The sequence below is a fragment of the Tetrao urogallus genome, assembly GCF_951394365.1.
Source record: "Tetrao urogallus genome assembly, chromosome: 2".
NCBI lineage: Eukaryota > Metazoa > Chordata > Aves > Galliformes > Phasianidae > Tetrao > Tetrao urogallus.
The window spans coordinates 91,776,078-91,803,131 of record NC_136814.1 but is presented as its reverse complement, the minus strand read 5'-3'; the positions used below and the strand labels follow the sequence as shown (position 1 = coordinate 91,803,131).

The 27,054-nt window shown below is 37.9% G+C and overlaps 1 protein-coding gene across 1 annotated transcript in view; it reads left to right on the top strand.

The window, feature by feature from the left end:
- Window positions 1-297: 297 nt before the first annotated feature.
- PXDN (peroxidasin) overlaps window positions 298-27,054 on the top strand; it is a gene marked incomplete at both ends in the record, with an annotated part of 75,398 nt that continues 48,641 nt past the window's right edge. Inside the window, 3 exons of the mRNA XM_079550556.1 lie at window positions 298-494; window positions 25,366-25,437; window positions 26,571-26,642. Of these exons, the coding sequence (XP_079406682.1) occupies window positions 298-494; window positions 25,366-25,437; window positions 26,571-26,642 (341 nt within the window). The remainder of the gene's footprint in view (window positions 495-25,365; window positions 25,438-26,570; window positions 26,643-27,054) is intronic.

The window sequence follows — 27,054 nt, the reverse complement described above, 5'->3', positions numbered from 1 at the left end:
TCCCTCCTCCCCTCCCTCTTCCCTGCTACCCCCCAGGGTCACTTCCCCGTGCGCACGGCCGAGCGGGGAGCTCGGCTCGGCTCGGCTCGGCTCTTAGCGCGGGGCTGCGGGGCGGCTCCCAGCCCTGAGCCGGCCGGGGCGGTCCCACCGTCGTCCCCTCCTCCTCCTCCTGCCTGCGCGGGGCAGGGGAGCGCCCCGCCGCCGCCGAGCACAGCGCCAGCTGCGGCGTGGAGCTGCTGCCGGACCCCTTCCTCCTTGTCCTCCTCCTCCTCCTCCTCCCCCCCCCGGCAGCGCATCATGGCCCCCCCCGGGCTCTGCCTGCTGCTCCTGCTCCTGAGCAGCTCGGAGCTCGCCCCCCCCGCCTCCGCGCAGCCCCCGCCGCAGCGCGGCAGCGTGTGGTGCCCCAGCCGCTGCCTCTGCTTCCGCAGCACCGTGCGCTGCATGCATCTGATGCTGGAGAGCGTGCCCGCCGTGTCGCCGCAGACCACCATCCTGTGAGTGGCTGGCAGCGGGAGGGGATACCTGCGGGGAGGGAAGCACTCGGGGCGGCGGTGGGGCCTCGGCCCTTTGTTTGCAGCCGGGGGAGGGGGCTCGGCCCCGCTGCGGAGCTCCCGGAGGCTGCGGAGGGCCGCGTTTGGGCGCTGCGGAGGGGCTGGCAAGAGAGGGAGCGACGGGACGGGTGGATGAGGGCTGTCCGCTCGCTGCGGTGGAGTGGTGTCCGTGTAGGAGCAAACCGGGATTCAAACGTTGGCCTTACCCGCTTCGAGTCACTACAGAACTTGAGGACGTGCAACCCTAAGGACCGTGCGGTCCTGTGCTTAAAGCAGGCGGGACTGAACTGTCAGCTGAAGCGCCCATCCGGTCCTCTGCGGGGTCAAGGCTCGGCTCTTGGGAGCGGGATTGCGGCAGGAAGTTGGAACTAGACGATTTTTGAGGTCCCTTCCAACGCAAGGTATTCTGTGGCTGTGGTTGCATTGGCTGTAAGATTTGGCGCTGCAGAAGCTCAGCACTCACGTTGGTCTTATTGAGGCGGTCACCTTCCCGGCCATTTTTTTCCCCCCTGACAATAAATGCAAAGTTTTAAGGAAGCATTGTGTGCAGGTTCCTGTCAAGGGAAGGGTTTGTTCCGCTGATCCACTCGTGTGCTGTTGCAGTCAGAACTCCTGGCACCAGCCCTGTCCATCTCTGCACAAATGCACTCGTGAAAGCAGTGCTTGGCCCTGGGAATCTTCTTTCTGGGCCTCCTGTAATAAATGGACTTGTGACTTTGTCAGGTATTTTCATAGGGGATCCATAAAGCTGTGGTGTGTTTCAGCTTGCAAGTGTTGTTTAATGTGAGGAGTGCAGTCACTAATGTTTTAACTGAGTTCCTCCTTGGCAAGGAGCTTGTCCTTTTGGCAGAGCCCGATCGGTCCGGCAGCACTTGTAAGCCTTTTAGGGAACAATTCAGGAAGTGGGTGGTTAATGTTTCTTACATTTGAAATAAAGTACATTCACAGAACACCTTCTGCATGGAACTTACAGGAAACCATGTAAAACTAGTTGTCCAAATCGTCTTAAACAAGTTAAAAATAAAAAAATACAAATTATGAACTTTTGAGTATGGAGGGAAATCTTTTGTTTCACAGTAGAGGTAGCGAGAAATAGAAGAGCTGCCATGGCACAAAGTGTTTGATGGCCCTGGCCAGGGCAGAGCTTCCCTTATGGTGGGTATTATTAATCTTGCAGTGACTCAGAGCAGAATGTATGAACAATGTGAGCATTATGTCCTCTAACACCACTAATATATCATATTGTTTAGTATCCCAAATCAGAGTGGTCATTTTGGCATAATGCATCCTGCAATGCTGCAGAAGTAATTAAAAGGAAGTTACGGGGTTCTTTTTCAACTTGACGAAGAACAGTAATTCTCCAAATAGGCTGTGGGTGACCATTGTTCTTCAAAACGTAATGGGGCCTTACTTTTCATCTGAGTATTGGTATTTTCCTTTTTTTAGTAGCTGACAAGGGTCAGCTGTAAATATGCTAAAGTCTTCAGTAGTACAACCTTTATAAATACACAGTTACTTCTTTTGCTAGGGTTCTGCTGAATGGGAGTGGAGAGGAGATGAAGTGGAAGATAATCTGGCAATATGTGTCTCTGGGACAAAGAACACTGATACAACTTGTTTAGCAACAAGCATGGCCAGGTTAGATGCGGCCCTTGGCAACCTGATCTAGTGGGTGGCAACCCTGCTCAGAGCAGGGGGTTGGAATTGGGTGGGCTTTAAGACTCCTTCCAACCCAAGCTGTTCTGTGGTATGATTCTGTGACTGTATGTAAATATACTTGCCTACTCTATGAACTGCTTACCTTTAGTTCTAGGAAGTATGGCATCTGTCTGAAGTGCTCGTTGAGTTACCAGGTGATGTGATGACCAAATTTACCTTACTGCTTTGTGGAACTGCAGTTTCTTTTTTTCAGCATGAAATCAAAAGCATTTATTTCTATGCCGGTTTGATTGTCTTCTGTTTGGAGGCTGTATGTTAAATGCTTTTTAGTGGCGGTGATGGTAGCTAGGTAATTAGAAATAATGAGTTAGCTTCAATAGAGCATCTTTGGCTTTAAAACAAGGACTTAAGACTTCCGGAAAATTGTGTTGCTAGTGGATTAAGCCCATTTTACAGACGTTTGTAAATTCTGTATTTGTGTCTGCTTTATTTATTTCTTAAGACACAGGTTACCTGTGAGGTAATGTTCTAACAACATTGTGTTTTCTTCTTTATAAGCATGTATTTATTTTATGTTTTTCCAAGCTTTGGTTCTGAAAGCTGTTGCATTTTTGAAAGCAGAGTTGACTTTGTTCTACTTCACATATAATTTTTTCTATGGATTAAAACAGCATGGGGCCAGAACAACAGTGCAGCCAAATGTTTTTTCCCCACATATCAAAAATATCTACTCATAATCCCAGGCTCGCTTTTGAAAACTGCTTGTAACATTGCTGGTTGCTGACCTTGCCAGTGTTACTCCTGGCTGTACATTTTCTCACTCTTCCTGCTTCTCCCACTTTTTGGCACTTCCCCTTCCCTGCTGCAGGCTGGGATCCATGGCATAGATTTCTTTCATGCAGGGGCTTCTCGCAGCTTCAAAAGTGCTTATGGCATCTTATATGAGCACATGATTTCACCTACGATGAGGGGATTGCCCTTCTATACATAAAAGATGTGATCCTCTTTGTGTAGAAGGAGGTCTAGCATCCCAGTGATAGAATCATAGAATGGATTGAGTTGGAAGGGACTTCAAAGATCATCTAGTTCCAACCTGCAACTGCGGGCAGGGTTGCATACTGGTAGATCAGGCTGCCTATGGCCCCATCCAGCCTTGGCCCAAAACTGATTTTTCCTTGAGAGTGAAGCCTCATTTCCAGAGTCGATTGCAGAACTATTTCATGCCTTCAGTGTTGTTGTGGAAGATTCTTCACTCTAACTGAAAATTAAGTGCTGGTGTACCCACATAAATTGCTTTATATTTGAGACCATTGAAGTGGTTGAGGGATGTAAAATTCTGAGTATGGAACTGCTGCTGTGCTTTCTTCCCTGATTGTACCTAATCTTACTTTTGTTTAGAAGATATTTTAAACACAGAAATCCCCTGGGATTTAACAGCCATTTCTAACTCATGGCATTTGTAATTCTGACAGGAGGCCTTTGAGTGTTGAAGCAGTATGTCAGTATTTGCATCTTCTCTCAACAGGACCAAAACTCAAACCTGTCTACAAGCCTGGCTACGCACACTCAAACCAGTACTGAAATTTGTCCAAAGTTTTACTTGGCAACACCTGGATATTCATTCGTTTTTTTTTTTGTTTGTTTGTTTTTTTTTGTTTGTTTGTTTTTTTTTTGCTGGCTATGTAATGTTTGCATGCTCTATGAGCATGATTGTATTCCCTCTAGTTGGGGCTCAAAGACTGAAAAAGAATAGAACCTCACTGTGTAGTAAGCAGGTAAGAATTGACCAAAAGTATTTGTAACAAAAGGAAGTGGATTTGATCTGCACTAAGAATGACAGGCAAATTATTGAAAAGGAAAATACAACTCAAGTCACTTGTAGTAGTGTTTGCTAGATATATAACTGCTACTTCGATTCTCTTCTGTGTCTGTTATGAATAGCATAACAGAATAATCATATTTGAATTAGGAAGTGTAATTTCAAGTGATCAGAGTTTTGTAGGACTTTTTTAATTGTAATCCTTCTGGGTGAGTTGCTACTGGAAGGGAGTCACTGAAGGTGAATTGAAAGCAGCAATCTCAGTGACACTTGTTACTTGTTACACCATGCCTTCGGTCACAGTTCCAACATATTCTACAAATTGGATAGTTTACATATTCTTTGAGGGCTGCTTTGAAAGTAATGCCTTCTATTTTATGATATTGGCGCATGACATCAAAAGCTTACATTGGTAGAGTGGCAGTAGAGGTTGAACTTTCCCACCAATATTCTCTTAAGTTTTGTTAACGTGTGACAGATAGCAGCACAAGGGAGGTCTGACAAAATGGAGTCTGACGTGGAAGGGCATATGAAGCAAAGGTGTGGAATTGGGTTCCTTCGTGTGGAAAAAAATGACTCCCAATGAAGCTTGCTATATGTTTACGTAGAGCAAATGGTCAATGTGAGCACAGTGAGGTGGTGGGTGGTGCATTTCAGCAGTGATGTTAGTGATATGAAAAGCAAGCCGTTCCTGTCAGACATACATGTCACACCACATAATTCAGCTCATCTAGGTGAGCGGGCTAATGTTGGTGACTATCTTGAGAAACAGTATTTTGTAGCTGAGAATTTGCTCTATGAAACAATGTTACTTGTGCTCTTTGTATCTATAGTAGTTTCCATCCAAATAAATAGGAGGCCTTACTTTTGGAGTGACCTACCTACAAATTGGAAACTTTTTCCTTTTTTTAACTTCCATCTTGCAGTATAAATGTCAAGGATTCATCCAAAGGAAAAAGAGAAATTATTTCTTAAATTCCCTCCAGAGTTTCTAGATAGTAGAATAAGAAGTATTTATATTTGCCTCAGAGTTCTGTTATAATTTCTGTGGAATCAGGTCTTGTGTATTCAGAATGCTAGTGAAATCCATTCTTTTCAAGAACATCTGTCTTAATACAATTGGAAACAAGAAAAAAAAAAGAGAGACTGTATTTCACAAATCGCATACATCTGGAGTGTAAATGAATTACCAAAGAGATGGGGGTAATGGAAACTTAATGCTGTTTTTATATTGATTTGTTGATAACATTATGTCTCCTAACAGAGGCATTTAGGAAAAAGGAATAGGCAATATGTAAAATTTCTGTCAATGCAGGAGTCTCTGAGCTATTACAGTGGAATGATGTGTGCTACTTGCAGATCTACTGTTTGCAAGTAGTGCATTATCAGTCAGCAAAGCATCATGTTATTCTCATCTCAAAAATGCAGGATTCTTGCTTCCAATCAGATCTTTGAAAACCTTTTAGAGAACTTCCAATAGGCTAAGGAATTAAAGAGACCGAATAATTACACCTTGACGCCGTGAGGGACAAAGAGTTGTAGTCTCAAATCAAGGCTATGAGTAAGCTCAATCACTTGGCTGCTGAGTATCAATTTAGGCATAGGACATAGATGAGAGATATGCCACCGGTTTCAGATTTCAGTTAAAACTTGGAGGTCTAGGTATACTTAGAGTTTAAAAAAAAAAAAAAAAAAAAAAGTATTGAAGTATTTGAGAATAGCTGAATGCAGACATAGATCTTGTCAGACTCTCGACCAGGCCACGAGCTGCATTAGATGCCAACAACAATTTCCTTGAATTACTCAAAGCGAGGGAATGGTATAAAATTATTTTAAAATTCCTATGAAGGAAGACCTATTACCAACTGCAGATCCAATTTAAGATTAGAACATCTACATTTATGTGTCTCTACTTAGGGATCCAGAGCCATATTAGATTTTCGAACTTTCCCTATGTTGAGTAGCAATCTACCAAATGAAGTCAATTGACCCTGGAGAAAGGTTCAGATCACCCTGAAGGGAACATCTAGGACTCAATTCATTTTCTAACTGTAAGTATCTAGCACCATTTGAATTCCCTTAAGGAAATCCTTTCTAGCCTCCATCTGCTTCTCCAAAAAGAATGTAGGTTAGGGTACACATTGGGCCTGTGTCGTACCTACTTGCTCCCAGCAGTTGTTTCAGCTGAGGACAACTTAAAACAGTGGATACCACTGAACTGAATGAAGCTGCTGCTATCTGGGCAGTTTAGTTGTTCTCCAGGTTACGCTAACTGCGCTAACTAATCTTCTGTTAACAATAATGGGAGTTTAAACATCTGTATGTAGACATCTGTATTTATTTGTCTAAACAAAAGTTTGAAATGTTTTCAGAGGAAGATATTTTCATGATATTTTCAACAGAAGGAGACAGTTTACAAAAATCAGAGGCTAAGGAATACACAATGCATAGAATAATTAATTTTCAAGGTTGCTAAAAGAGGAGAATTTCTACTGGCATGCCCATTACACCCTATCCTCTGAGTACCAACAAGTCAAAATGATGCTAGAAAGGATACTAAGCCTCCTCAGCAAAGCAACTTTGGAGAGTGTGTAGGATGTGAATCCTGCTAAAGCCATTCCTGGGCAGTCTATCTGTTCTGCTGATGGAATAAGACAGGGCCATGGTGTGAATGCACTGGGACGTTTCCAGAACTTGCAGAATGTGTTTATCCTTTAGCAGGGCGAAAAAGGAAAAATACTGATACAGTGACTGGCATTTTCTGGGAGATATCATGGAAATCTGCTAAAGGATGTAGCAGAAGACCCAAATGAGTCTTTGTTTCAAGAACATGTCTTCAGATAAGTAGATTAACCAGTGGGGAAGTATTTCTGTCACCTCAGTAGAGAATTAACCTTCATCAAGTTCTTTGTTTAAGATTGGGGGAAAAAGTATGGGGTAAAATCATATCCATCATTTCCTGCAAGTATCTTACTGTAGATTTAATATCATAAACTGTCACGAGAAGAATACATTGTATTATACTACAGTTAATAAATACAATTTTTGGTTTCCATCCTTTTTACTACAATATATTTTTACTAGTAAATATATAACATATATTAAAGTGATAAACACATATATTTTTTTAATGGCAGATGCCCATATTGAGTAATACAAATGATCCATTTGTTCTAATACCTGTTCTTTCAGGGTTACTGAATGTACAGCTTGTAAAAAGGCAGGTAGCATAGAGTAAGCGTGTAGTGGTTCACTCCTATAATTAATTTGCTAGTAATGGATTTTTCACCTAAAAAGACAATTTCAATAGTAAGTGTAAGTCTCGATGGATTTCTCTTCCACAAATTGTTTAGCCTCTTTTTTCAGCTAATTAAACTGTAACTTACAGTCATCACTTTTGGTGTTAAGGAACCTATACAAACTACATAGTGTAAGCTGTTGTCTTCTAATGTGTGAAGCCTCCAGGTTGCTTGCTTCATTTGGTGTCTCTCAGCTTTGAACGTGAACCAACGGTGTGTCTCTGTGGCCAAGATGGCCAATGGCATCCTGGCCTGCATCAGAAATAGCTTAGCCAGCTGGAATAGGGAACCCTCACTACAAGAACACTGAGTTGTTCGAGCGTCTGAAGAGAAGAGCAACAAAGCTGGTAAATGGACTACAAACCAAGACTTGGAAGTAATAGATGGGGGTATTGAGGTTGTTTAGTCTGGAGAAGATGAGGCTGAGGAGGGACCTCATTGCTATCTTCAACTGCTGAAAGGATGTTGCAGTGTGATTGGTATTGATCTCTTTCCACAGGAGACAAGTTATACGACACAGGGACATGACTTCAAGTTGTGCCAGGGGAGATTAAATTGGACATTATGAAGAATTTCTTTGTGGAGAGTGTGTTAGGTGTTGGAGCAGGCTGCCCAGGGAAGTGGTAGTCAACCTGGAGGCATTTATTTAAAAGATTTGTGGACATGGCACTATGTGTCATGGTTGGTGATTTGCCTCAGTAGATCAGGCTAATGAATGGACTTGATGATCTTGAAGATCTTTTCCGACTTGTGTGATTCTATGATTTTTTTTCTTCTGGAAGAGACAATGAATATTCAGTCCCTTTCCACTGTCTCAGTGCCAGCCTGTTTTCAAAACAGAAAAGTCTTGTTACTGAAAGGTCAGTGTTCCCGAGCTTTCATCATCTAAATTTCTCCTTCCCCACTCCACTCTGTTTTGAGGTGATGAAATTATAACTTTCCACTGTATTTGCATGGAGATTTCTGGTGAGTTAATGGGGATTATAGAGCAGCTTTGCAAGTCTGTTTTTGTTTTCTGTTCCTTTCCTAGTAATTTTCAGCGTACTACCTCCATTTCTTGAACTGTTGTTTTCACAGAATCATCAAATGTAGCTAATTATTGACAATAATTAGCAATGATTAGTTCTAGTCTCACCATTCTATTTGCCAAGCTTGCATTGTTTTCTCAATCTATACTACCTTGTATTTATGTGCATTTAGTCTATGTTTTAATTTCTGGACTAATGGCAGGCCCTTCCCAGTCAGACTTTGTGAAAATAAATGAATGTCATAAGGAGAAGTTCGTCATCTCATTGTTCACCTCACTTTTACTTCTGAATGTACTGAACAATACAGAACTCACTACAGATAACTGAAACTCTACAGGTGACTTTGTTTTACTATGAAAATTTACCAATTATTGCTGGTATCTCTTTATATGATTATCAAGACCATGTAAAATATTTGTTTCAAGTAGCTGCTTCAAAAAATTTTCATTGGGAGTTTGGACTGTAGTCAGCCTAAAGCTTTTTCTATTGTTCTGCCAAAATGTTTTAGAAAACCATGAATTTGATCTAGATCTGTGGATCGCTGTTGCTGTGTAAGCCCACAGTTGAAATTTCCAGTTGAAAACCCACAGTTTTAGATGTTTTTGTTTTCCCAGTTCTGCTGATGGTTAACTTCAGTGCTTGTGTTGCTACTCAGTTTTTCCAAACAACAAAATTAAAAGAGATGAATTATATTATTTTTCATCATTGCTTTGGGGAATCTGTAGGCATGAGGGACATTGAAAAGAATACGAAATTTATGAGTAGCAGAGATAAACATGGGATTAGTTAGTCACTGGAAAGAGTAAGAAAATGAATGCTTGGACACGAGTGAATATACTCTTTCTGCCCCAATTCCCAAAGAAGACTGATGGGAAAACAACAGGGAGATGCCTATCTCTTGTATCATCAGGAGTGTCTGTATCTGAAATAGAGATAGGAGTGAGTTTCATCTAACATTCCGGTAAACACATACCTAAGAGAAAAAATATGATGAATAAATATTCCAACCTCCTCCATTTTTCTGAGTAGGTCTTACTGACTTCTCTCCCAGGTGATGTCAGTACTCTCTTAATGAGAAGAGATGGGAGTGTCATTAGCCAGCAGGAAATTATAGAATAGTTCAGTTGGACAGGACCTTCACAGATCAAGTCCAACTGCCTGACCACTCCAGGGCAACCCGAAAGTTAAAGCTTACTACTGAGGGCATTGTCCAAATGTGTCTTGAGCACTGACAAGCATGGGGCATCAACCATCTCTCTTGGAATTCTGGTCCAGTGTATAACCACTCTTAGAGTACAAAAATATTTCCCTTGTACCATTTCTGTATGTAACTTTATCGTTTGGATTTTAAATAAAAGTTAAGATGTCTGTGTGTGCTCATGGATTGGCTTTTAAAGAAACTGAGTTTGAATTAAAAGGTTAGAAGCCTAACAAAAAATAAAGCAGAAAATATAGCTGATAAAGAAGAGATAAAGATAGAAGGAAGTGTGAAAAGAAACGCAGCATAGTATAATAGGATAAATTGCTGTTATGAAAAGTAGCAAATAACAATTTTTCAAAAAATAATGAAGAGAAATAGTGTGTGATGTGCAAAATTTCATAATTTTTATTATTTGAATTACAAAATATCCTTTTACAGGAAAAATTTCTTTTGTATAATGGTAAAATTAAAATATTCTATCAATGTTTTCAGGCCCTAATCTTTCTTTGAACAATGGAAAAATGAACTGTAAATTTTCACTGATCTTGATTCATCTCTCAGAATGGTATTTTTTTCAATTACGTCTTGTTGGATTCATATTTCTGAGTCTTTTAAAGCTTACTGTTTACAGTATTATTTCCCACTTCATGTAATATTTTGTGATCAAATATTTTTGAACACTCAAGCTTTCAACTTGCAAAGTGATCTTATGGTTAGTTTTGTATTCCTGAGTACTGCTCAGGCTTATAACTCTTCCTGGACTTGGACATTTACTGAGTCTCTTTTGAGCAAGTCACGCTATGTGTATACAGTCTCATAGGCTATGTAATTCTTCATCTTACAAAAAAGATCCATTTATGAAGGTGGCATTTAAAATCATATCACACAAGGTAAAAGAGTTTTATGTATAAAAAGTGAGTTCATACTTTAAAAACTTGTGTGCATGTGTTTTATATGTGCTTATGCATGCTACACATACAGCGTGTATCTGTGCGTGTGCACATATACACACAGTGAAGTGGAAGCAACTGAGCCAAATTGTCAATCATTTGTTCCATTTGGATTTGATGAAAACAAAACAAAAATAACTTCACTTTATTACTGCAAATATGGGCAGAGTTTCAAGGCAATCCAAAGAGATGGTGCAATGAGGGCTGGCCAAGCTGGAATAGAATGACTCAAATATTTCCTTTTGCTTCCTCTGCTTATCTGGCTGCCAGATTTGACTTTTTTTTTCCTTTTATTTTTGGTATGGAATTATTACTGTTGCTAATGAGAGTCAATTGAGTCTTTTAAAAATAAAACTGAGTGGAAGTTTGATTTATTGCAAATAACAAGGATTGTTATTGGTGTGAGCTTTCAGCTTCACCTCCTTTTGTTTAATATAGATGTGTGTACTAGTTACTTGTAGCAATGATTAGGATATTTAAGGGTTTGGACAGTGCCTGGCACAGCTTTTTAAACCTTGTGAAAGATTCTAGAATGAATGCAGTAAAGCTTGGTATAGTGTAGTGTTCTGTTCCGGTTTTCTCCTGAGTTTTCCTAAGTAAAACAAGAAGTATATTAACTCCAGAATTTGTTGTAATGGCCATGACATGGCTCCCTTTTCTGGTATGATCTGTTGTTGTTTGGACTTTCAGGTCTTTTATTCTGTTTCCAATTACCACTCCCTGAATCTTTTTGAAAATTTTTGTTTCAGCATTCTTTCCCCTTACATCACCTATTACAACACTGCTCATTGCCTGGCTGCTCTGAAAAATGAAAACAATAATACTTTGTCCATGGCATTACCTTAAGAGTAATAACTGCTTTTGGCAAGCAGAATGGCAACTGCTAAATGTCAGCATCATGTTAGCCAGACTGATGGATTCAGTACCCTCTTATTAGCTATTTGGCTACAGGTTTCCCTTATTGGAGATAAAATATAGCATGACTGAGTCCGTGCTTGCTTTGTTGTGTCTGCAGGCAAGTGCAAGCATCTGTGGCTCTATGAAATGCAGTACAGGTTTTCAGACTCCTCAACACAAATTCAGTACCATAGAATCATAAAATCAGCAAGGTTGGAAAAGACCTCCGAGATCATCCAGTCCAACCATCCACCTACCAGCGGTATTTCCACACTAAACTATACCCCTTGGTATAATATCTAGATGTTCCTTCAGCACCTCCAGGTAGTCACTCCACCATCTCCCTGGGTAGCCTATTCTGGCACCTGGCAGAAGCTTACAGGCTCTGTTCAAGGTCCACCACATTCTACAGATGGTAAATATTTTGTCTTTCCACAGTTTTGATTGGCCACTTGAATGTAAAGTCACATTTTTTGATGTTGGATGTTGCATTCTATTTAATGACCGATTTAACAAATCTCTCATCAATAAGATTCAATAAATGTCATCAATATTCTAACCTTTGAAGTGTGTCTGCTTCACAGTCTTGTAATGTTTTGAAAGTGGGTAAGAAAATTTTTTTAAATTATATTTTCAAAAGTATTTTTGAGAATGTGTGGTCTGGTGCAATGGTAACTCTAGAGAGCCAGTCTAAAAGCAAAATGAATACTTTGTGTTTTCTCTGTATGCTGTTCATGTTCTGTATTGCTGGAGCAGCAATGTGGTGGTGTGGCATCGTGTGTATGAAAACCACACAGCGACTTGTTGCTGCTGGGAGGCTGCATTTGAAGGGATATTTTGTCATTGTTTAGCGTGGAGATAATCATTTGAGTTCAAGAAAAAAGTTTTTTGTTTGTCATTTTGATAAATGTTTTCTGAGAAAGTTGAGAGATAGGAGTATTTGAGGGTATTTTTTCAAGATGTGAACTAAAACATAAAATTCAGTTATTTGACCTAGGTGACGTTCTCTGTTTCCATATGGAAAGACCCAGATGTTTGGTTTCAAGAAACGTAGAGCTGTGACAGGGCCTCAAGAGCAGTGGGAGCAGTGTGGTTATGGGAGAAGTTGATTTGCTCTGGCCAGATTGAAGTCATTAACTTGCCGATTTAATTTTATTAGCCTAGGTGAAGCCTGAGTAAATGTAATAGCACTCATACAGGGTACTCAGCTGAAGCAAATAAATTAAAATATTCTCTCATTAGACTTAGTTTATAGCTAATGCTAGCTTTACATTTAGATTGAAGGCGTAGCTGATTACTCTTAGGCATTCTGTGAAGACCTTTCTTTGTATACACTTCCCCTATGCTTTGCTTAAAGCAATTTTTTAAAACTCAGATTAAATCACTTGAAATTTCTAAAATGTTGATATGTATTGGAACATTTTTCTTGACTAAGTAAAAGATGATTTTGAAAACATAGATGGAAACTCTTCTAGTCCTCCATTATAATGCAAGTATTTCCTGAAGTGTACTGGGCTGTGGGAACTTTGTCTTTCTGGAGCAGAATTTTCCGTTTGACACCTTCTGTTTTCTTCATATGTTTTGGATACATCTAGAATGTGAGGAATTGCACAAAAACTAATAGAAACTGAAGGAAGTTTGTTGAAAATGTCTGAAATGGAGTGCTCTTTGCAGATTTCCAGCTGAACAGTCTGGCAAAGTAATGAATGGTAGAAAGCAATGTTTATAATAATAATTAAGCAAGCATTCAATGTCAGTCTTTATACTCCTCACAGTTGTCTAGATGATATATATCCATGAAAATATTCAAGGTATAAATGTATTTTTGAAAGAATTTATGAACAGGCCAAGCACTTTACTGACAGCACAGGAAGTTTTCTATTTTTAATGAATTTACGAAGTGAACAACACTCAGAGAATGGGTAAAAGAAGTAGACAAATATGATGGTTGCTCTGAAGTACTGCCTCCTGTTTTATGATGTTGGCCCATGACATCAGAGGTTGATGGTGGTATGGCATTGGAGGTTGAGGCTTCTCAACAGTATTTCATTACATTTTGTTGCCATGTGACATGGCAGCTGAGGGGCACTCTGACAAAGTGGTACCCAACATGGTAGTGCATATGAAGTAAAGGTGTGGCATTGAATTCCTCCATGGGGAAAAAATGGCACCCACTGACGTTCACTGATGCTTGTTGAATGTTTATGGAGATCAAACAGTGGATGTGAGCACAGTGAGGCTGTGGGTGGTGTGTTTCAGTAGTGGTGTTGGTGATATGAAAGATAAGCCGTGGCCTTGGTGGCTATGCAGATTGTTACAAGCATGGCATGCAGGCTCTTGTTCATGGCTGGTGAAAATGCATAGTTAATGGTGGTGACTATGTTGAAAAACAGCATTTTGTAACTGAGAAGTTCCTCAAACACTGTTATTGTGCTCTTTATACCTGTTGCAGTTTCCATGGAAATAAATGGGAGACATGATTTTCAGAGCAACCTAGCCCAGGTATTCAAGTACTCAGGTTTATGAGGAGGATCAGTTCTTTTTAACAATGTGGTATGTGTTTACACTGCCTCTCACATAAGGGAATGAAGTATGAATTAGCTGTGGTCTGGAACTCACTGTTGAACAATGTCAAGGTTAGTTTCAAGGCATTTTGTTTTCAAAATAGTTTTCTTTTCAATCCTTTAACATAATGAATTCCAAAAGTATATGAAGCCAGTGATATCTGAACAATCCAGATCCTTCATATGACAGTTTTCACTCACCTCTCATTTACCTTTTTTCTGTAGATGTCCATAATAATTGTTTTTAATAGGACTAACATGGAGTCCAACACTTACCTTGTTGGTTATTGTTTTTGATAGAATAGCATCTTTTTTTTTTTTTTTCCATAACTGCTTTCACGAACTCTGTTCTTTAAAATCAGACAAAGGATAAGCTCATGTATCCTTAGTACATAATAATAAATGCATTTTTATCTCTTACCTGATGTAAGATTTGAATCATATTGTGGTGGTTTCACCTTATGTGCAGCTCAGCTCCACCATTCCACACTCACCCCTTCCTCTAAGGAAGAGCAGGAGAAAAAACTATGGAAAAGAGCTAGTGTTAAATAAAGATAGGGATATTGCTCACTAGTTACTGTCACAAAAAGACTCAGTCTAGAGATAATAATGTAAGTTACTGCCAAATACTCACAGACTAGAGTAGCAAGAGCTAAATTAAAAAAAAAAAAAAAAAAAAAAAAAAAAAAAAGCAGGTGGTTGTGGTGAAATTTATTTGTTTTATTTTTTGAACTTTGGAGATAATTGCACTTGATGTTAGATGCCCATAAAATACATTAATGTTGAGATCTGGGTCTGCATGTAAGAAATTCCTAATGACTTTAAAAACTTGTTAAATGCTTTCTTGGATTCCAAAGAGTGATTTTTTTTTTTCCTATTGGTTGGTCCCATAAATCTGCTGTTTTTTTACTGCAGAGCAGCAACTTTTCAGTGGATGGGACCTCAAATGTCCATTCAGCGTAGTGTTATCCCTAGATCTATGGACTGAACATGGGAAGGCAGCCCCTCTGGAGACCAGGGCAAGTCAATGAGCAGGCAAAGCCTGAGGATGAGAGACTGCAGCCACAGCACAGCTGTAGTAGCACAGTGCCTGCTACCTGAGGAAACAGCAGGAGTTTGTGCTTTTCAGGGACTGAGGGCTAGGTTTGTGGCTTGGACTCTTCAGCATCTTAAATTCTACATAGACATCCTAAGTGATGTCCATCCTAAGTGATGCTAAGAAATCCCAGCCTTAAATTGGCATCTGTGTGCCTCTGGCTTAAAGGATGTATTTGTCATCCAGACTGGTCTGGCCTTACTGAAATTATATTTCAGCATGAATCTAGAGATATTTTTTGTTTGCTTGCTTGTTTCAGGTAAATAATTATTTATTATTATTCGTCAAACAATCCTTCCAGGAAAGATTTTTTTACTGAACTTTATGGCCGTGTTCTTAGTACTAGTGGAAATATTGGCCAAATATACCTTACCAAGATGTGTAAAAATACAATTTTGAATGGTAACAACATATTAAGGAGCTATGATTCATAGTTGAGAAGTGATTAGTAAGTATACACTATTGCTGAAACTATGATCTATTTAATGTTTGTCAGCAGATAGCACTCATGAACATCCAAACATATATATTTAGAGAGAGAGATGGATATTCATAGTGAATATTAAAAGAAAATTGTAAGTGTAATGTATTTAAGTAGCTCTTCTATTTAATCTATTAATGCTGGTATGTACCTGTGTGATTTATTTCACCCTATTCTTCGAGTGGTTGGGGAACTTTTGCATCATTATTAATTTTTGAAATAGGGATTATACCTTTTTATGATTAAAAGCAAAACCAAACCGGAAACAAACTCAAGAAGGAAAAATACCCTACCACCACAGAAATACCCCGTGAGAGGTTCTTGGGTTCCTTTTCGGTGCTGGCTGCCAGCTATAGTTTCTCATTTCTCTCCTTTGTTTCCTCCGTCACTTTGCGAAATTAGCTGGAAAATAAGGGAAAAAAAAAAAACAAGCAGCTTAACTCTGAATCATTTCCCTGACTTCTGTGTGTTGTGATAGATGCAAACAATGGTACTAGCCCCCGCGGAGGGGGATGGCCTGGAAAGGAGCAGGAGGGAAGGAACTACTTCAGCCACTTCTGCCAACTGGTAACTGGTCCCTGAGGCTGCTCTCCTTTTCACCAAAATAGTCATGACCTCAGGGAAAACCTTAGTAAGACAGCTCTGTAAAGCTTTGAAGGGACTTATTTGGGCAAAGAATAGTCCCACCAGTGGCTCTGCTGAGGACTTCTTGAAGAGGAGGTAATAGCTTGTATGTAACTGGAGTAATGAGAACCAGCATGTGAGTTGAAAAGCATTCAGAATGGAAACATCACCTTGAATTGTAACTTAAAAATGGCATTAAGCTGTGAACATTGACTTCACTTGTACTCAGAAATGAACTTCTTTGCCTTAGGAATAATGTGTAAAAACATTTTTATCTGCTTAATGACTCTATTTTTTGGACTTTATTAAGGTGATGAAATAATTACAGAAACATTAAAAAATGCCTTTTAATTAGTTGTTGACTTAGTCTGGCAATATTAGAACTGCAAGAAACACGGTGCATGACTTATGACAAGTAAATGTGATCTCCTGAGGCCACTGGAATTTGAAATAACAGGAAACATACGCAAGGTTAGAAAGACTGATTTGGGAATTTCAGACATATCTATAATTTGCAGTTATCCAATCTCCAGCATTTTTTTAACTAGTCAATCCTCATTTACTTCTGGTAGAGAAATCAGAAATGAAAAGGAAAAGAAGTTTCAGTTATTTTACCTAGTTGGATTCTATTGTCGAACGTAAAATGTGGTGGGTGTTAATTGACTCTACACATATGAAGTATTACAATTCCTAGTAATATTTTATTTATTCTCTTCATGTTTTCTGAAACATAAAATTTTCCCTAATGATTAGGAAGCAGAAGTGGGAAATAAGTAGTAGGGTGATATAGCAAATAACTCTAAACTTGTCTGAATTTTTTTAATGATGATTTTTATGTTGATGCTAGGATGGACATACCAAGAGGAAAAAGAAAGAAGGGAATGATCTTTATTTCCAGAGAGCCATTACATTGGATATTTCGTGATTGTAACCTTTCTTGTAAGTGTAGCTTATAATGCTCTTCATAGGCAGAAAACAACTCCTCCCCCCTTTTGATGGAGAAATGCAGTGATGCTTATACTAGGACTGTCTGTGCTGATGAGGAATGTGGAGACAAATATCAGCAGAGTTGTAACACAACTCTGTCACTCCCCATTCTTGCCTTGCCAGGAGCACAAGGAGCTGAAAGCAGAACAAGAAAATTGCAAATTTATCTACTCTGGCCTCCTGTCATTAGCCTCAGGAAGCAGAAAATCCAGTCCCTAGAGCCACTGCTTTTGCAGCAAGGTGACCTGGGATTTTCTCTGTAGCAGAAGGAAGAGCTGTCGTTTTGTATGACACCAGCAGGCTGCAGCTGAGTATCTGTACTTGTGTTTTTGTTTCTACTGTTTGTGCCAACCAACAGTGCTTTCTGTGTGACTGATAAAATGTCCTTGGATTCCGTGAGAAGAAGCATCCAGATAAATTCTAACAACACCCCTGAGTATGTCTGAATGCAGTACAGTATTGTATTAATACTGTATTAATAATACAGTAATGTATTATTGGAAAGTACTTACTGGTTGGAAATATGCTCTGATAAAGTCTGCACAGTAGAAGGGGAGGAGTGACAGATGGGTTTATGATTAATAGAGGCTTCTGATTTAAAGTTTAGATATTATTTTTCATTGCGGTGATTCCTTCAGCTTTCCACATTCTTTGGATTGACATTGGTCTTGTATCACAAGACATTTTGAATTGAAGGAAGCAAAAGAGACATTCTTTAATAAGGTCACTGGTGTTGTAGATACTGAATGTTATTCACTGATGTAATTAATTAATGTGAGCTCAACAAGCAGTGCATCAGTGAAGCTGCCTTCCCTGTTAAAAGACAAGTCCAAAAAATGTGGCGATTGGAAAAATTACACTTCTCACTCTTATTTCTTACTTCTCCTGCATCTGTTACTTCTTTCTCAGCCGTCATTCATACTCAGATTTTCAGTTACAGGATCTGTGAGTGTCAGCTTAGAGCTCAGTGCCCTCAGCCTCGTGGCCTGAGTAGTCTTGTAGAGAGGTGCTGGAATGGAAAGGTACAAGGAGGCTTAGGAAGGGATCTGACCTCTGCTACTTGGGTGAAACACAGATGTCTTCTGTAACAGTGAGTATTTTCTTTGAGTATGCAGGCATTAGCTCGTAGGGCACCTGAACCCATTTTCCCAACAGGAAAGAAAGAACTGATCCTCCACTGAGCAAAATTAGAAAAACCCTTGTTACGAAGGGTTGGATGTATATATATTTTTCCTGCCCACTCTTCTGTGTGTGTGTTTTAGGATTTTATTTTTTAAAATTTATTCTTATTTACTTTTAATAATTACTGCAAAAAAAAAAAAAATATATATATATATTGCCTTCCCATGTTCAAGTATGTGAACTTGAGTAATTAATTCCTCTGGACCTACTTTAAGAGAAATAGTCAATACTGCTTCTCTCTTAAAGCTGTTTACTTCCAATAAGTGGAATCTGATAAAGGGGGAAGATAAATCCATAAAACAAAGAAAAGTTAGACTGACCCATTTTTATCAGTGAACTGAATTAACTACCAGAATGAATTGAGTCAGGAGAAAACCTAATGGATGGTCTTTTTGGATCATGGATTTATATTGTTCTCAAACTCATGGTTCAGCTCTATCAGAAATAATTTTCTTAAGACAGAAACTCCTCTGGCACATGTCCTGTGTGGGAGGTCAGAGGGTGATAATCTTTCTTTCTGGCTTTCAATTCTTTCCTCTGAGTATATTAGTATTTCACAGAGAGAAAATTTAGACTTAAGTGTCTTTGTGAGACATAAAAATGCAAAAACATTTTGTAAAATGGTAGTTGAGAACAGACTAATTTATGATCATAGCTTCAAAAAGTACTTTTGAGGGGATTTTCACTGTAGTAGTTTAGATAACCATTAACTGTAAAACTAAATAGTGCAACATCTGTTGCAGTGATTCCTGGTATTCCATGCACTTGTCACTTTCCCTTTCGTGGTAACATCTTTAGTGTATTGCAGGGGATAATTTTAGTATTCTTTTTTTTCTGATTTAGAAGTACATTTGAAACTGTAAATATTGAGAAGTAAACTGAAAAGAAGCTGTTTCAGTGTAGTGCTATCTTTTTACAATACAGGCTGCCAGCCATCAGTTCACTCTTTTCTTGATCCAAGCTGCTCAGGTGCTTTTGTTAACACAGCATCATGCACACCTATCCTGCTCTATTTTATTGGGTACAGCATGAGCAAGGGGCAATAAAGCAGCCCTTTGCTGGGGATATTTAGTCAAATATCTTGAGTCATAACTATACTTTTATATTTTATATCTTTTATATTATTTAGTTTTAGAAATAAAATAAATGCCCTGAGGGGAAAAAAAAATAGATTTCACTTTTCCATGTTATTTCTTCAAGATGCACAAACAGCATTACATCCTTCAATAATAAAACATTTTTTCCCCCTTAAATATAGCATGAGAATTAGACATAATTGTAAAACTTCAAATTTCCATGTAAAGTTTTTCTGGAGTATAGGATTTTTGAAAAGTCTGAGGGTAGATAAGACAATGAGCCAAGATCATGCTGAAATAAGATTTCCGCATGTAATTCTCGCCAATTAAGCCTACATACCCAAAACTTTGATCCAGCAAATCCTGCTTGAGTCTTATTAAAAGCACTGCATAGCTGGTTGGAAAAATTGGCAACAAGGACAGCAGAGGGATCTACAGACTTAGTAAGACAATACTGCATTGCGTTTCATTGAGTTCACATTTAAATGTTTTCCTTTCAACTCTAATGGCAAAATAATTGTTAGTTAAAACAAATCCTTAGCTCTTGGAGAAGGCTAGATCATGAGCTTTCCATTCACCAAAACCACACCTGATAAAGATATGTATTTTTAAAACAGAAACTTGGAGTGAATTTTAACAAGTCTTACCTATTTGTACCATATAGCAACTATAGCATGCTAAATATTATTGGCTATAATAGCCACTTACAGTGTAAAAGTTTCCCATTTAAAGGCACGGTGGCTTTATTTTATGCGCACAGTATTGATGTACACACAATAAAAACTCTCAATTCAAATGAGAGAAAATCACATACTGTATTTAGTAACTAGACTGGGGTAGAATTCATCCAGAAAATGAATTGCTAAGGAAAGGATATAATTTTACTTTTAAAATAATCACTAAGGTTAAATCTTAAAATCAGGCAAAAATAATGTCTTCATATTCTAGAAAATGTCATGCTGCTAGTAGTGAGGATTAATATAAGTAGTGCAACAGCTGAAAGTGGGTTTTGTTTTTATTTTTTTTAAAGTGGTGGACTTTTCTTTGTTTGTTCAACAAAGTGACACTTTTTTTTTTTACAGGGCAGTAGTTAAAGCAGCATTAAAGTGCCATTGACATCATCCAGTTACTGCCCTGACTTGATTATATAACCTCTTTTGTGCAATTTTCATGCTCTGCTCTGTTTGAATGTTTTTACTATGCTGATGGCTGTTTTTCATTTCCTGCTGGGATGACCTTGAATAAAAAAAGAATAAGAATAAAGTAGACATAAGCAATATAGTCTTGCTGGCATTTGCAGTTCTTTTGTTCTCTGTTGAGAAACATAGTAGTTTGGCATTTATGGTATAGGTTATTTCTGCTGGGTTGTAATTAATCTTCAGCTATTGGAAAAAAATTAATGTGTTTCTCTTATTTCATTCTTTTGAATGTGCTGGTAGCAAAGTGATACACGTATGACGATTCATAGTTTTTTAGAACATCTGAAGAGAGGTAAACAAATGGTCCATGTAATGGTCATTCTTTAAAATAGATTATTAATAAAACCTATTAAATCCAGTAGATCTACTGATATTTATTCATCATTTCTTACATTTCTCTTTCTTTAAAGGAAAAATACAAGCATGCACTTTTCTCTTGATTCAATATATATCATGCAGATAAAAATAATATGTTGTCTTTAAAATCTGGATCTCCTTCAGACTTTTTATATCTCTCAGTTTCAGAGAGAACATCATCATTTGGAAGCATTTTGCATTATTCCTGCTGATTCTTATCAAACCAAAGCCATTGTTTCCTTTTAATTCACCATATTAAACTAATAAACATCATGTTACTGTACAGTTTACCATCAGTTTTAGAGGAAAACTACTTAAATAAGTAGTTTTCACTGAAGATTTTAAGTGTCTACCTTTGTGGTAGGATTTTGGTATATGGCTTATACTTTTATGGTCCAAATTTCATATTTTAGATCTTTCACTTTTTAAGATACTTAGGATAGTAGCATCATCCCACATATTTCTAGATTGCTGCTGTGGTGATTTTGTTTCTTTTGAACTCAGGAAATCAATCTGATTTAAGACGTAATTGAATTTAATAATTTTTATGTTGATGCTGAAATACTATATTTAGCTTGTGAAATGGCACAGTGAGGTACTTTCATTCACTGATAATGAAGTTTTAGAGTTAGATTTCATTTGTAAATATTGCAGTATTTTCTTTTTAATCAATATAATGAAGTCATTAATATGTCAGCAGCGCATTTCAAGCATCAGCATGTGATATGATTGTTTCATCCAAACTGTTCCCCCCCCCCCAAATTCAAATATTTACAAACAAAGCTCTGAAATCAGCTGCTTTTAGTATGACAGGCCAATATAAACGCTGATCCAAATCTGGATTTAAGTGTGCTGCTCTATTTTCCCAGTGGTAAATTTGAGGCACTTGTTGTATTCTGTTTAGACAGATGCTGTTTCTGATGAAATTTGGTAGTCATATTTTTGGGGGAATTTTTTTGTTACCATGTAATGCTTTTTACTATGAGGGTATGTATCTGATTTATACTTCATTATAATGAGAGCAGTACACTGGAAAAAACAGTCCTCCAGAGCAAGATTAACATATGTTATTGTAAAACAGCATTTAGTTTGCACTGTTGATTGCTTCCAATTATATTAAGTCAAAAAGTAGGTATTTTCATTCTTGGACAAGAAAAAATTATGCAAAATGATGGTATATTACAATTGATTAAAAGGATCACAGAATGATTTGGGTTGAAAGGGACCTTTAAGATCATCAAGTTTCAAACCCCCTGCTATAGGCAGGGACACCTCCCTCTAGACCAGGTTGCTCACAGCCTTGTGCGACAGGGCTTTGAATGCCTCCAGGGTTGAAAGTACCCACAACCTCACTGGGCAGCCTGTGTCAGTAAATTGCTGGATGTTCACGTTCAATGTATTTGAAAGCTGTATAGCTCACTGTATATCCTACTCTGTGATATTCATACTCTTAAGTATTCATCCATGCCTTTTGGTATATATTGCTTTATCTTATAGAATGCTTTTTTAAACTTATGTTGCATTTATGTGCCCAACTGTTGCCTTTCACATCAGAGTATGTTAAGAGGTCTCAAACTTTTTATTGCTGAGCACTGCCACGGCAAACTAAGACAAGGCATTGTGGAGTGCTGAGTGCTGCCACAAGAAAATTAGATTGTATATGGGATTAAGATCTGCATAATGTTCTTTATCATTTATACATACAGAAGCTTTCTCTTTGTTGAATTAGAAGTATTGTTAAAAATTATTCTAGATTTGCTAATTTCTTCTTATTGTTAAGAATGGATTTCCCTTAGAAGTGAAGGGACTAATGGATGCGTTTAGTTCAAACGGGTGATTTATGAGGAGCAAAGTTAATAATTTCCATCCAGACGAAAAGGTCTGCAGACCAGCTTGTTAACAGGAACTCTTTGTCACAAAAAGGAAAACAAATACTTTGTGTTAAAATTTTACATATCACAAAGAAAGTATAAATGAGAGGCATCATTTCAGATAGTTCAACAAATTAGACACAGAATATTCACCATTTTGTGTCACATGAAACCGATTGTTTATGTAGGGCTTCTGATTTTGTGGTTAGTTGTAGGTCTGTACAACCAGACCTGCATGACAAAACCCACACACCAGCTTTGCTGCACGCTGCTGTGTGCCTGAGGCAGTGCACAGGAGTGTGCCTCCAGGGTGTCCCAAGTGTCAGATGTGCAGTGTGCTCCATGGCACGTTCTTGGCCCCGCGGCCTCTCGCTCACTCAAATGTTTCCTGCTTGTGCTCCACAAGTTAGCACGGAGCAGTTGATACAGGGCCAGGAAAGTAATCCTGGGAGTAGGCGGCTTACCGTGAGTAGCTGAGATGCTGTTTGTGACTGAGAGCTGAGAGATAATATTAGCAAAGCACTTAGGGAGAACTAGCCTGAAGAAAGAAGCTTAAGAAGAGGACCACAACCCCAGAGAATTCCATACAGAAAGTTGCAGTAGCAGGCTTTTCCCTAAATGTACTTTTGTGTCAGATCTAGGTCAAATTTGAAAGTAGTAAATGTTTTCACTGTGAACTTTATAGTTAAAGACAAAATGCGAATTAGGAGCTAGGTATATTAGGTTTGTCTGAAGAACTCAAAGCATGACAATCACTTTTGGATTTTTATCTGAAAACTACTGTATTATCCTAAAATCCCATGCTGCCATTGCAAGGGCATAATTTTTACTGATTGCTCCATTTATTGCTTTTTTTTTTTTTTTTTTTTTTTTTTTTTTTTCTTATTTCACTGATAAATGGTAACTGATGAGGAAGGTGAAAAAAATGACAGTAAAAATGGAGGTGGGCTGCTTGGGGCTGCGGCTTCTGCCTGCTGATGCCACATGGCTGGTTGGTGGCTGTCAGGATTGTGGAGGCCTGGAGCACAGCACACAGTGGGGGTATAGTTGGTTTGTATGAGAGTGAAAAGAGAAGTGGGGGTGACGGGCGAGGGTGGAAGAGAATGAGGGTGAAAGAGAAGCGAATAGACAGGGAGCAAGCTTTTGAGAGTAACTAGGAAGGTGATGGCATGGTTGAAATGGTTGAGCAGGAGCTATTTTGAACAGTTTGCAATCTGCTTCATTCTTTATTGTAGAGAATTTTGTGATGAAAACTTAATGAAAACAATTCAGCAATAAGAGGTGTTACTTCCTCTGAAGGAAGACCTCTCATTTGGAGGAATGTATCAAAATCTTAGTTCTCAAATTTAGTCACATTAACATTGATTTGCTGGATTTTTCTTTTCTTCCAGTTTTAGTGTAGCTGTAATATTAACTTTAAACAAAACATAATTAATCTTTATAAGAATGTATTTTTGTCATCATAGCTTTCTGTGAAGTATTTTGCTTACAGATAGTTTCTGTTACCAAGTTCATTGGACTCTAGTGGAAATTTGGATGCAGCATTTTGTTACGGCTGCATGAATGCCTTTGTGCAGAATGAAAGCAAATAGTTACGACTTAAAACATTATTTAATCTCAGCAGGTTAATATCAGAAGGCAAATATTGTCAGGATTTGGGATGCACAGTATATGAATTATTTTGCTTGATGTTGCTACTCCAGAGATAGCATAGTGAAATACTGTAGAATGGATTTGACACATCAAAATTGTACTTGTTTTAATGCTGACATGGAGGATGGGGTCTGTTACATTCATGGAAGTTAAGTGCTTACTTATAAGTCTGTTCCCTACACTGCAGGGAGTAGACTTGCTTTCCATATGGATGAATTTTAGACATCTATTATCTTTAAAAAGACATTCTGCATTCTAGCAGTGCTTAGTTTGGATAAACATTGGGTTTTAATTGTAGACCTTTTTTAAGAAATATAACAAAATTTTAAGTTTCCTCTTCTTTAGGAGCTTGTTTTGAGTCTTTTGGAAAATATTCAGTATTCAACATTCAGTTCAGCAATATTGAATTTTTGCTCTTTTGATTATTTTACTTGAAACTTAAAATGTTTATTTGAAGCAAGAAAGATGAGCAGTGACTCTTATTAGGGAGCATAACGGCAGGACAAAGAACAGACTGACTACCGTCCCCTCTCCTCCAATCCTTATCTCTTCATCGAGTCTCTCTCTCATCTGTAGCAGAATTGAACATCCATCACCTATTACAAGGTCCTTCATTATGGAAGGGAACATACTTCATGAACACACAGTGAGCCTAGATGCAGCCTTCAACATTGACAACCAAGGCTGCATTTGGAGAATCCTCTTCCTAACAGTGTGGAATTGTTTTGCTTCTCCCTTCCTCCAAAGGTTTATGGATGGAGGACGGTTGCAGTGGTCCCGGAAACTTGTGCTTAGTTCAGTTTTTCATACAAAAAATATTTCATTTCTATTTGTTTTGTTCCTAATAACATATTTATTTATTTTTCTACAGAGATCTAAGATTTAATAGGATTAAAGAAATCCAGCCTGGAGAATTTAGACGGCTTAAAAACTTGAATACATTGTAAGTTATTTTTCAACTTTTCCCTTTTGATTTAATATGATGAACTCTATAGTGTGCCGAATTTGTTAACTTTTCTCAGATAAATAGTCTCATAAATTTTAGCTGTAGTATTTACACAGGTGAAGGAAGCAAGGTTTAGGTCCAAAGTATATGAAAGCGAAACTTGGTATTTGTCAACTGAAATAGAAAAAAAAAAAAACAACAACAAAAAACGAAATTATTGACATCCTAATTTTTTCTCTATTTAACTGCACCTATGAAAAATGTAAAAGTTTACTTCTATATATATTTCTTCCAAGTTTTGCTAAAAGATTAAGTGTAATATCACACATTAAATCATGCAGTCACAACAAACCTGTTCAAATATTCAGGTGTTCGAACGTGCTTCAGTTAAAAAAATATTTGGCAATCTCTGTTTCGTAAGTCTTGAGCATTCCTCTTCAAAGTGGTAGCCTTGAAGGCAGAATTTGGAAAATATAGTTCCTACTGAGCTTGCTTTTACTGATATTTCTATGAGCACATATGCTATGTAAAGTGAAGACCATGTATTGCAAACAACATTTTTACACACCCATAATACAGTTTCTGTTCTCTAATATATTAGCAGCCAAAAGGTGGAACTCACATGGACAGTTATTTAGAATTACAAATTTGAATTATATTATGGAAATGTGTGATCTCAAATAGAATAGAGTGGTATCAGTTAACTCTGGATTGTTATTTTCTATTTGTTCTGAAAGCATGTTATCAATAAATATTGCATTGTATATTCACGCCAGGAGGAAAAAAAATAAAATATTTCCCCCAAAGCTGTTCTACCAAGATGTTTCCACTCTGTGTAAGACCCTCTGTGTAGTTGTGGCACCAGGAATTTTTCCTTCATCTACAAAAAGAAAGCCTGTTCCAGTTTATAGATTTTATTTTTTTTTTAATTCTGTTTAATTTTTCCACACGTTCCTCTTCTAAGGCAGTGGCAGTGCAAGGCAGCTTTTTTTTCTTCAAAGTTACTGGTATCAAAAGAGACTTTTGTTTTGCTTTTTCAGTTTACGCGCTACATTTACACCCGCTATTTTACATTTTGTTTTTACTGTTCTTGTATATTAAAATAAACATATGTTTGTTTATTTTTATAGGCTTCTAAACAACAATCAAATTAAAAGAATACCTAGTGGGGCATTTGAAGACCTCGAAAATCTGAAATATCTGTAAGTTAAATGAATGTCACTTTTTTTTTTATCAATATATAACTGAGTATCTTCAATGAGAAAACGTTTTAATCTGAGATTGAATTTTCATCTGACTTGCTATCTCACGTGATAAGCTGCTTTGAATAAGATTGAAATTTGTTTGTGGATTGGAGACAACTGTGAATCTTTCTGTAAGTTGGTGGTTTGTGATTTCCTAATACAGGATTTCAATATATGTTTGTAGTCAGTGGATTTTGAAGGGTTTTCCAGTTACTGTTTACCATATGGAACATAGGTATTGTAGTGTCATAAGGAAAAGTATCACTCCACTGCCTTGGGTTATGGCCTTTATTATAGTGCCGGTTGCTTTAACATTTCAATATTTTGGAAACAACACAGGAATTTAATTTTTCATATAGTTTTAAAAGTG